The sequence below is a fragment of the Hibiscus syriacus genome, unplaced genomic scaffold (genome assembly GCF_006381635.1).
Source record: "Hibiscus syriacus cultivar Baekdansim isolate YM2019G1 unplaced genomic scaffold, ASM638163v2 tig00110777_pilon, whole genome shotgun sequence".
Classification (NCBI taxonomy): domain Eukaryota; kingdom Viridiplantae; phylum Streptophyta; class Magnoliopsida; order Malvales; family Malvaceae; genus Hibiscus; species Hibiscus syriacus.
In genome coordinates, this window is record NW_024062858.1 from 1,896,588 (window position 1) to 1,908,520 (window position 11,933).

The following is an 11,933-nucleotide window of genomic DNA, read 5'->3' on the forward strand; positions in this document are numbered from 1 at the left end:
TGTTTATTAAGTTAAATAAACAAATATAAACAAAAAATTTCTATTCATTTAACAAATGAATGAATGTTCAATTCGTTTATGTTCACAAACAAAATCATTTGAAAACTCGTTCGTTTATCGACTAGTTTATAAGTTCATGTACTTGCTTCTCCTTTTTCCTTGTATCTTTTTACATTTTTTCTTATATCTTCTACATTTTAAATATTGATGAAAGTAGAGATTAAATTGAACATAGTAAACTTTGGTGTTCAAAAAGTGAACATTTAAATGAATACATTAACAATCGCTAAATGAATATCTTGGCAAACATATTCGTGTACATTAAACAAATTGAATACGAACACCTTCAGAAATAAACAAACACACACGAACAGAATTTTAAAATCTTAAACGAACATAAACACCTTAAAAATAAATAAATAAATATGAACAAAATTTTATTCGTTCAAACTTGGTTCATTTACACCCCTACGAATTACTTTAGTATGGTTTCATAACCCTGATATAGCAATGAAGCCAACAACTAAATAATTGACAAGATATGAAGCAGCAGCATTCACCAACTATTGAAAAAAAATGCAGTAAACTACAAAAGAGTCTGAATTCTCCTACACTTCAATTTCAAATACAATGATCGTTTCAACCATTATTGAGAAACAGATTAAATGGAGAAAATCATGTCAACTGGCTCAGTGTACCGTCATTCTATTCAGAAATACACTTTAATAGTTCAACCACAATTATTTTCTTTTTTATCACAAAGGAGAAACAAAAAAGTAAAAGGGGACCTATTCGGTTGCTTCCACATGTTGCGGAGTTTCAACTTGTTTCAAACTTTCCAGAGCAGAGATTCGCCTATCCAGGGGAGCACGAAGACTTTCCACCTTGGGATAAAAGGAAAAATGAAAAAGCATAAGTGCACAACTGAACTCTCAAAAATGGCTGCAGGTTAGACACCAGAAAGACATGCACCACAGCAAGTTTAAAATAAATACTACTCATTTTGTCAACTATTTTGTTCCATAAAACACCAGTAACTGTCCATTTAATCACTTATCATTAGGTAGTTTGACATATTCACATCACAAAAACAAATAGTAACTCATTGGAATGGGTCTAATTGGGAGTCTCAAGCAATAGAATTATTCAATATAAACCATGCATCAGATTTTTCTTTTCTTTCTTAAGACAATCCAGTCCTTCAAGATATTTACATCTTATGCCTTCGTTTTCAAAGAAATAGTTGGTTTAACAATACTTTGTAATGCACAACAAAGAGCAACCATATATGATAAATGTCCAACATAAAGCAGGAACACGATAAAGATACGATCATACGAGAAGTAAAAGGTGCTAAGAGTACAGAAAATGTCATCCCAAATAAGTAAAACAAATCCAGTTTACCCTGAGAGGTTTCCAATGGAAACGCTTGATTGACTTGCAGTGTTAACTATGCAATATGGCTTTTACTAGGTTTTGCTTTGTCAATACCCCTATCCATCAAACTCAAGCCTTTCTCATCCAAGATACCATTTTTTTATTCCATTACAAAATAACTACTTTTATATTAAATTCTTAACCTATGCCACTTGTGATTGGGATAATTTAGACCGTGACAGACAACCTCAAGAGATATCTGTAATAGACCCTACTACTAGAATTAAGAGTAACAACTCGACTAAAAAAATATTCAAATAAAGTTTGAGTTATAAAATAAGACTCAAATAACTCAAAACTTTCAGTAATTAATGGATTGGTCTTCAAATTCGAGTCGAGTTCTTCAACTCTGCATGATATATGTATATCGTATATGGTAATAGAAAGCTGTTTAAATTAGAATCAATTAGTACCATAACATTAAAAATATTTACAATTAAATTTAAATAGAAACTCAATTCAACTCGACTTGGAAAAAAATTCAAATAAAATCCAAGTTATAAAATGGTTCTTGTCAATTTGACTAACTCAAAATTTTTTAACTCAGACTCGATCCAATACTACCCCTAGGCCCTAACAGAACAAATTACAACAGATCATATTTCTTACATTTTCATATTAATTAATAAACATCAACAATCGACACAATCAGCAATCATTGAAGCAGCTACGCATGCAATGCAATGCCTCCTTCATGTTGCAAATGCATAGTAAACAGAAAAATCAGCACCGGCACCGACCACAAAGAAAAAAGCGTCAAATAATATAATCTAAATTCAATTTCCAACTATTCCAATACCTCGTGGAAGAATCACCACGACATGGGTTTCAGTAAATAATCATGCAAATGAGTTTAGAAAAGAAAACCCAGAATTAATTCGTAAATTCCATAAGGAAAAAAAAAGTAAACTTGAAAGGTACCCTATAAGCGACCTAACAAAACGATGTTAAAAGGAAAAGGGAGAGTACCTGTTGGGCAATGGATTCGTGAGCGACCTTGTAATCCTTGTAAAGGATGTACAGACCCATAAGCGAAGCCGTTGCCGCCCCCGTGAAGAACGAAGCCAATCTCACCCTCAAAACGTACCCCATCGTTGTCTCGTTGATATTCTTCCTTTTTTTTTACCCTTTTTTCCTCTCTCTCTCTCTCTGTAGAAACTAATATCATGTATGGAAAAAGGGGAATCAACCTCAACTAAAACGACATCGCTTCTTATAAGAATGGCATGAGACTCGAATCTGACGGGTTTCGTCTCGAACCGACCTAATTGGGTCAGATTTTTTAAAAAAATTTCGGTTTGGGTCGGTTTTTTTAGAAGTTATATTTGGATTAGGTCGGATTCGGATTTATAGTGAAAAATATCCGACCCATTCGACCCGACCCGAGAAAAACATATAATTCTACCTTTATATTTAGATATAATTGCAGTAATGTCCCTTTATATATTATTATTTTTAATTAAACTTTAATTTTTATTGAATAAAAATAATATTTTTTTAAATAAATATATTATTTCAGGTCGGATCGGGTGGAGGTTGTATATTTTTTAGGTTGGGTCGGGTTAGGTAGAGTCCTAACTGACTCATGCCCATCTCTAGCCTCTTATGACATATGTGACGCAACGTTTTCGTTTCAACGATTTTTTTCTTTTTGGATAAAGTATACAAATGATCCTCAACTATAGAGAATGGCTTTATTAAGTCTTTCGACTATAAAAAATTATAAAATGATCTCTGACTATATAACGCGACTTTGTTGAGTCTCTCCACTATTAAAAGTTACAAAATGGTCATTTGGCTATTCATATGTTTCAAACTTGTCATCTTCTATTAAAAAATTAGCAGTCGTCTGAGTTGAACATTAACATGTTGATTAGGATATGATAAAATCTTATCCTAGAATAATTTGAGTTGTATTTTGTCGATCGACTCTCAATTTAATTATGTCATCGAGTTGGTGCTTAAAATATTATGATGTTGAGTCAATGCTTGCAAGTAATGATGGTGACAATACACATCATTAAAATATGATTTTATCATATCATAATTAACAGATTAATGTTCAGCTTAGACGGTCATCATTTTTTTAACAAAAATGAGAGTTTATGATATATCACGTACGAAACGATCGTTGTCTACCCACAACGACTCGCTCTAATACCACTTGTCACGCCCTCAAAAGTTTCAAGCCCAAACTGTCGCAATATTAGAGTTAAGGTCTGACGGGACGTGCGACCTTAGACGTTTTTTGACACTTCTGGGTCTTCTCTGCTACTAAGTCTTCTCAAACCTAGTGAGCATACAAACTCACAAAGGTTGGAACCAATGCCTCAAGGCTTCTAAGATGCAGAAACTTTAACACTAACGTGGCTACTTCAAGCCACCAAGGTTGGACTATGATGTGGAAGTGCAAACACAAGTATGACTATTTATGGCCATCAAAAGAGGCAACAAGCACCAAGAGAATAAAGAACAAAGAACAAAAGAACTAGAGTAAATGCCTCAGAGCTTTATTACTCTCCAAAAAGAATGAATGGAATGAAATGATACAAATGAGGAGGATAGACTCTTACCGTATTGTCAATTTACTTTTGTAATTAAGTTGGCAAGGATTTACGTTCAAGCGAATAGTCAGAACTCAACAAAACATTATTCTATAGTTAGGAGACCATTTTGTAACTTTTAATAATAGATAAATTCAACAAAGCAACGCACTATAATAAGGTGACTATTTGTATATTTTATCTTATTTTTATCTAAGTTGACATTTCAAGACCATCCTTAGTAATGCGTTATTTGTATTGAATTTTAATTACATTTTAATGATATCTGCTGACACCATCATTACTTTCAAACATTGACTCCACGACATTATATTTCCAGCACTAGTTCGACTTATCTAAGTTGACATTTCAAGACCATCCTTAGTATTGCGTTATTTGTATTGAATTTTAATTACATTTTAATGATATCTGCTGACACCATCATTAATTTCAAACACTGACTCCACGACATAATATTTCCAACACTAATTCAACGTCATAATGTAAACAGAGAATCAATCCACATCATACAACTCAAACATTTTTGAGATCATATTTTATCGTGTATAGCCAATTAGTTAATGTCAAACTCTGACAATAACTAAATTTTTAACAAAATAAAATGACGAGCTTAACACATATAAATAATCAGGTGACTATTTTATAATTTATAATAGTTGAAAAACTCAGCAAAATAAAGAGAATATTTTATTACTTTTAATGGTTAAAAGATTCCACAAAACTATATCTTATAATCAAAAAAACCGTTTGTATACTTTACCCTGTACTTAAATTACGTCTTTTTACATTAACCAATCATTTGTATACGTATGTTCATTTATATATATATATACGCACACATATTCAAGCTCTTCACCATTTTTCATCACTTCAAGAAGAAAAAACCACCCCACTTTCACCAGTCTCCAATCCCACCTCCTTTGAGCTTTGTTCTTGTCATCTCCGTCCCCCCTTTCAAGGAAAGGAAGCCTTGATTAGGCAAATTTTCGTAAAAAACCTGCTGTGAGAGTCTTGATAGGGATGGCTGAAATTGCAGCTAATGAAGTTGATATCATTTATATATTTAGTATTGTGGAAATGACAACGCAGGTAGTTGGCGATCTGATTGATACTGTAATTTACGCGCAAGTAATCCTACAGGCAAACCAAGCAGCTGGCTGCAGCACCATTGCTTTAGTCGCTAAAGAATATGTATAATAATTCCAACTGGGTGCAATGGGAAATAAGTATGACAACAAAATGCAGTGTTTTTGTAATAGATATGGTGCAAAACAATTTAAATAGTCGGCTCATTATCCAATCACATAATTCTCTCGCATGCAAAAGACCAATAACTCAAAGATGCAAATCATATCCCAAGATGCTTGCAGTATCCCACAACTTTAGCATTGCAAATCCGTAATCCTGCCAGGACAAAATGAAACCGGTTAATCTTCAACTCACTTTGGCTAAATGATGATGATTACAAAAACAATGAAATTCTAATAATGCTATAATGATAAAACTAGTTTTCACTTTATTATGGTCCTTCCTCCTTCCCTGAATATTTCACAACCAATACGAATGTAGACCTGCTTGGTGCAAAAGCATACCATCCATTCAATCAAAATCCAGAAAGGAGAAACATAAAATTTAATGCTATAGTGCACAATCACAGTTTCTTTATATTAGACGGTTCAAATTTAGCATTTTGCAAACGGAAATTAGTGAAGGAAGATCTATATTAGAATAGAAACTGCAGGTATAATGAATATATCCAACGCAACAATCAAACAATAATTCAATTGAGGTAATTCACTCACTATCTTCTAGAAGATAATGCTGCCCGGTTGCCCTGCCATGGTATGAGACAGTTAAAAGCTTAATTAGTTGAGGCATAAAAATACACTTATAAATGACCATCATATATTTGCAGGGTTTTAATTTAAGCCATGTACCTGCCATGCTGCTTTCCAACAAAATTAGAATTAGACCTTCCAAGACCAGAGGCTTTGCTTTCAACATTAGTCACACTTGATCTCTCAGAATTTGTTCCATTAGATTTGCTCAGTATTTTTACATTTGAGAGATTTCCAGCCACACCAAAAGAAATGCCATTTGGATGTGGATTCTGCATCCCTAACAGCTGTGAATGATCATCAGCTGCATTTCTGGAGATGACCACATACCCCTTGAAAGCAGCATTCCCATTCTTCACATGATTGGAATCAGCTGATGGGAGACCACTCTTTGGTCGATTAGGCTGTGCCATTGGAGTAACAGCAACAGAAGGCAAAACGGGTGAGTAAGGAGATGAGGCTGCGGCTGCTGCAGCAACTTTAGCAACAGCAGCAGTGGCTGCTATCATCTCTTGTGCTCCCTCTCGAAGCTGAATATAATCCCCCTCAATCAGAAACAGCTGAAATCACAATTTCAGATCTTCAGAAAGTACAGTCCACAGGCCTATAAAAAGAAATGTAAAAGATGCAAGAAACAAACCTCAAGGTGAGTGGCAACAAAGTCATCCAGCTTTCCATACTTCTTGTAATCATGCCAGTGTAAAGGAGCGAGCATTTTCTCAAGCCTATTTGGTAGCTGCAATTGACGGACACAAGTCAAACCCCATTCATGCAGGACCTAATACCAAAGTTGACCTATGAAAAATTATTAGCAGACCAACCGTGGAACTGATCCGAATTCTGCCACCAGTTGGTATTGTGCGAACAATGCATGCCAACAATGACCTTTCATCAAGCAGAGCGGTCTCCGAAGTCTTAGCTGATATCAAGTTATTAGTCTGCTCAGTTGAGACCTTTTCGGGCAGAATGGCATCAGTTCCATTTTTTACAATTGTTTCACATAATTCAACAGAATGCACTGAAGTATCATGAGATGGGCTGCTAGCAGCAGCAGTACTTGTTTCCTCTGCCGTTCGAATTTGATCCTCCACTTGATTATTTATGTTTAAAATATTCTGTTCCTGTCCAGTTCAAATTGAAGTAGAGGTTAGAACTGAAAGATTCCCAACTGCTTGAAGACTAACCAAGCTGACAAACCTCAGGTTCACAGCTCAATCTTAATGCCTCGTGAAATTGTGAAGAAACCTGCGGCAAGGTTGGCTCAAGTTGAGAGCCCACAAGGTAACTTGCATTAATTGACTCAACAACCTGTAAAGAAATGGTCTCAGTAAGTAGCAATAACAGATAAAAACAGCACTGAGCACAGTGAGTAGAATAATTTTGATTTAAAGAACCTGTGCTTTCCCAGAAGATGATGGTATCACAGAATTCGGCTCTGGCACTTTGCTTACATGCTCTAGATACTCTGGACGAATGGTTTGCTCCTTTAGAGCCACGTCATATTCATACTTTACATCTGAGCTCCCAAGGTTTTGATCAGTTTGGGATAGTGGCATACGATCCTGTGCAGACAGCTGTAAACCCTCCGAAGAAGTCTGGAAAACATGAAGAAAAACCATTACAGATAACAACAAAAAACTTGTCAACAATTGATAATGTATAGGTTTTGACCATACCAGTTTCCTCTGCCACTGTTGGATGGACGGTGTATCTAGCATTGTGTAGTGTCCTCTAACATGCGGTGTCACAGAATGGGAAGCCCCCTGTTGTTGCAAGATAAACGAATGCAGAGCAGATACCTGCCCAGGTGGGAAATATGTAGGCATCCCAACTGGAGCAACAGGAACACTTGGAACATGGTCATTCTGATTCTGAAAGTAAATACAATCACTCAAAGAACAAAAAGATAAAAGTAATAAAACGATTCATACACAAAAGGATCACGAATTGACCATTAAAAAAAGCCTAAGCTTTACAGCTAAAAACTTACAAAATGAGTTTACAAGAACCATGTCATTTCATAAATTAGAAAAAATATAGAAAGATGGAGGGAGGGAGGGAGGGAGGAAGGGAGGGAGGGGAAGAGAGATCAACTATAAAACTAAAGAAAATAGTTGTATCAAATGTTGGCAATGAAATAAATTACCATATGAAGAAAGATGTACACCTATAGCACAGATGGTTATAAACATTAAATTTCAGATTACAACACAATTCAGCAATGACACTTCAGAAAAAACCAGCAATCTTACAGGATTTGGTGCATTGCTAGCTGGAACAAATTGCACATTGTCAGAAGCTCCAGTTGAAATGACCACAGTATTAGCATTTGCTGTACCACTTCCATTAGAATCCAATTGTTGTCCATTATTTTGACCAAACTGAGATAAATCTTTTGATTTTCTTTGGGAAATATGTGATTCAACAGTATAGGAACCATTCCTCTCTCTAACATCAGCCAACTCCAGTTGAAGCTGATGTATTGTATGTAAATGAAGTCTCTCCATCTCTGCAAACTAACATTAACAACCACAAACAAGTTCAACTTAAATTGCTGAAAATGACATGAAATCTATTTATTCAAGGAATGTAAGAAACTTGTAAACAAGAAAGTAACAACTCATCTACCTGTCTCTGACAGCCATGCCAAAGCTGGTTATATTGCTCCGTACGTTCTCGCAACTCAGCCTGTAAGGAATGGTTTGTACTTGACTGCAAAGCATCCATCTCCTGGACACGTGAAATCCATGTTTGGGCTTCTCTCAACTGTTCATCCCTATAAAGGATGGCTTCTTGAGCAGCACTATACTGAAGAATACGACTACCATTAGCAAATGCAGCTTGCTGCCTTCTAGAAATCAACATTATAGTTAATGGAAATTGTTACATGGCTTAAATGTCCCACACAAAAACAAATCTGTTTGTCATAGTTTTAGTTGATATGAAAGTATTGTAATTTTCAATAAACTTACAGATGCACACCAGGGCAGTATAACAATATTCACACCTTAATCTCCGGAACTAAGAATAGTAAAAGGTGAATTAAAATCAAGAAAATGTACGGACCTGTTCCTGCAACTCAATAAACTGCCTCTCTTTCTCTTGAACATGCTCTTGAAGATCTTGTATCTGATTTATATGCTGGGTTCTCTCAGCTTCTGAATGATTGTGTTCTCTTCTGCCAAAAGACAGAACAGGAACCCATAAAAGTTTTGGAAGATTCAGACCTCAGCTGCGAGTTTAATGCACTAAAAGCAGTAACCAATAAAAGAAGCTCCCAAGCAGTTGGGAATGTCATTTAGAAAATTTCAGGGTTATCATTCCCACAGCAACTGTAAATACAGATAAAGCATTCAGATCGATGGCAATCCTTTGAGTCTTATGTTCACCACAATTAAAAAAGGCCTTAAATATAAAACATAAATACAGACCTGAAAGTATCAAGTTCCTTGTTTTGTTCTCTGAGAAGGTCATCCTTTGCCCAGGCCTGAGAAGATAACCAAGAAGCGCTAATTTATACATGACTTACTAAACACCACACTTTATTTCAAAAGAAAAACAAAGCTCGTCAAAAAGCAGAATAAAAAATGGCCAACCTCTTCTTTATCCACTTTGATGGCATGCAATTCTCTGTCTCTCTCTTCCATTTCCCTTTCCAATTCATGTATGGTCTGCTCTCTTTCATGGAGTTGCTCCTATTCAAGTAAATAAAGAATAAATACAGATTGGAAGTCACAAAAAGACAGCAACACCATAGAACCTAGTTGTAGCATGCCTGGAAATAATTTCTCAAGTGTCAATGGATGTGATTGGTAATTTATAGACCACTCAAACATCACATATTCAATATGTGATTTCAAATAAATAACAATATGCCTTGTATACTAGTCCAGGAAAAAAGGGACAGGTCTTACTAATTGGCTTCAACAGTCAAAACATGATGACATATATTACTTAATGTTTATGATCTGAAATTCTACTTTCATTTTCTTGTTCATAAATCAAGATCATATTATCATTCATCAAAGCAATTAAAACTTCTCTTTTTCTCTGAAAGTTGAATTCCAGAATCATCATACTGTGAATCACATTCTAAATTCAAACCTCAAGCTTAGCAACACCATTGGCATGGGAAGCTACTTTAGCATCACAACTGCTCTGCATTTCTAGGACCCTTGACCTTGCAATTGCCTGTGCTCGGAGTTTAACCTCCATTTGCAGCAGCTCTTCTCTTTGTCTAGTAATATTGTCGATTTGCTGCTGTAAAATGTCATTTGAACTTCCATCAACCTTGATTGAGAAGTTAACATCAGAAGGCTCTCTCCCATGCTGCACATTGATAAGCATTCAAAAATTTTCACTTCTCATCATTCTAAAAAAAAGAATCTAATTTTAAGATTAAAAAGCCTTACCTCATAAATGGTTCTCTCATCTGATTGTCCCAACTTTGATCTGTCCATTTCCTGCATGTCGCAAGAAAACTGAATAAAACATTCAATGAAAGGTGATGGTCTATTAATAACAGCAACAATAATATTTCACAGCGTAATCAACATCACTTGATGCTCTTCTGCTCACAGCTGGACATTTCCCCATAGCAGTCACTAAACCAAAACACTTACTAAGCTCTTAGGATTACATAAACACTTAATCTAGTTGACATGAACCCAATTAACATTGCAAATTATTACAACAAACAATGGACCACAAACTTGTCACCAAAGTGAACTAAATGTTTTAACTTTTAATTAATGCATCAAAATGCTGCAATGTAGAGCACAAGATTGGTTCATAAATGACATAAAAAAATCTCTCTTTTTGCTAACAGAGAACAGAGAAAAAACCCAAACACTAGGCAAAACTAAATCAAACACGATAACTTTTTTTTACTTGTTCATAGGGCCCAAACAATGAGGACTTTTCGTCCTCAATTCAATATTATCTCAGAACCCAAATAATACCAAAAAAATGGAGGAGTATTCATCAACAAATTAAATAACCATTCATCCCATGATTACGAACCGGATGATGGTCGGAAATGACACGCCACTCCTTACGCGACGATGATGACATTGGGAGCGATCCGCTCCGTGCGGCGGCAACACTGGCCGCTACCTCCATTGAATCAGAATGTTCCACGACACACCAACTCTCACACTTTCTTTATCTACAAAATAGCAGACCCAAAAAGGAAAAGGAAAGAAAAATAGGGTTTCTTTTAAATTTCAATTGAAGATACAAACCAAACCCTAGAATCGAATAAATTTAGAAGAAAGTATGCAAATGCTAAAAGAGTAGAGGTGGAGAACAATGGGGGAAATTGGGTTTTAAAGATAGGGATTTGGAGGGGTTTTGGAGAATAATTAATTTCAGTTTGATAAACAGTGAGATTTTAACGCCATTGAGAGCGGGAGAGATGAGTGGGAGCGTGAAGTTTCGACCCAGGCAAGGCTCCCGCCATTTATAGGGCAAAGTTCATCGACAATAAGATTCCATCACGAATTCTGGTCGCGCGTGGTCTACACATTTCTGGTCAAGCAGTCAATATTTATGAGATAAATTTCCGTTACTAAATTATTATCATTATTTTTTATCATCTAACTATATTTTATATTTATTAATTAAATTTTAAAATTATTGAAATTGAGTATTTATGAGCTAAAAAAAACTAAGCCTCTGCTATTTTATAATTACTTTAAATTATTTAAAAAAATAATTTTTGTTGTATCTTATTTTAAAGTTAGAACTATGCATATGTTACTTACATATTTAATCACACAACTATAAATTTAGTTTCGTATTGGTTATTTAACTATTATTTCAAAATCAACACTAATGTTATGTTTAAATAGGTTATCGTGTCTATTTTAGAGTTGTAGATAATTATAAATAATGTTAAGTATTATACCAAAAATTAAGCTTATAATATTCAAATGTATATCTAAAATATTTAATTTTTAAATATTTAATCCTAATTTTGATAAACTAAAAGGAATTGTGAAAACCCAAATTGGAAAATTGGAAATGTTCAAATTTAAACCAAAAACAATTAAAGTCAAAACAAAAATTAAAATTGAAGTGCCAATTCGACAAA

General features: G+C 34.7%; 2 protein-coding genes across 4 annotated transcripts; both read right to left on the minus strand.

Annotated features, from left to right (window-relative positions):
• Positions 1–587: 587 nt before the first annotated feature.
• Positions 588–2,568, minus strand: LOC120139959. The gene is made up of 2 exons (XM_039155048.1): positions 2,407–2,568; positions 588–884 (listed from the first exon to the last, which is right to left on the minus strand). Exons 1-2 carry the CDS (start codon positions 2,527–2,529, stop codon positions 789–791), a joined length of 219 nt encoding a protein of 72 aa, XP_039010979.1. The 5' UTR covers positions 2,530–2,568; the 3' UTR covers positions 588–788.
• Positions 2,569–5,198: 2,630 nt separating this feature from the next.
• LOC120139956 lies at positions 5,199–11,385 on the minus strand. Of its 3 annotated transcripts, none has more exons than XM_039155044.1 (16): positions 10,862–11,385; positions 10,252–10,302; positions 9,944–10,168; positions 9,436–9,534; positions 9,271–9,326; positions 8,906–9,017; positions 8,468–8,647; positions 8,092–8,355; positions 7,516–7,710; positions 7,234–7,434; positions 7,037–7,147; positions 6,661–6,960; positions 6,480–6,575; positions 5,939–6,399; positions 5,804–5,835; positions 5,199–5,405 (listed from the first exon to the last, which is right to left on the minus strand). In XM_039155044.1, the coding sequence occupies exons 1-16, from the start codon at positions 10,958–10,960 to the stop codon at positions 5,350–5,352; spliced, it is 2,538 nt and encodes an 845-aa protein (XP_039010975.1). In that variant the 5' UTR covers positions 10,961–11,385; the 3' UTR covers positions 5,199–5,349. The 3 variants fall into 3 exon arrangements, with proteins under 3 accessions (XP_039010975.1, XP_039010977.1, XP_039010976.1); XM_039155046.1 differs by having other exon boundaries at positions 5,200–5,405; positions 10,840–10,972; XM_039155045.1 differs by having other exon boundaries at positions 5,200–5,405; positions 9,944–10,174; positions 10,840–10,972.
• Between the last annotated feature and the right edge of the window lie 548 nt (positions 11,386–11,933).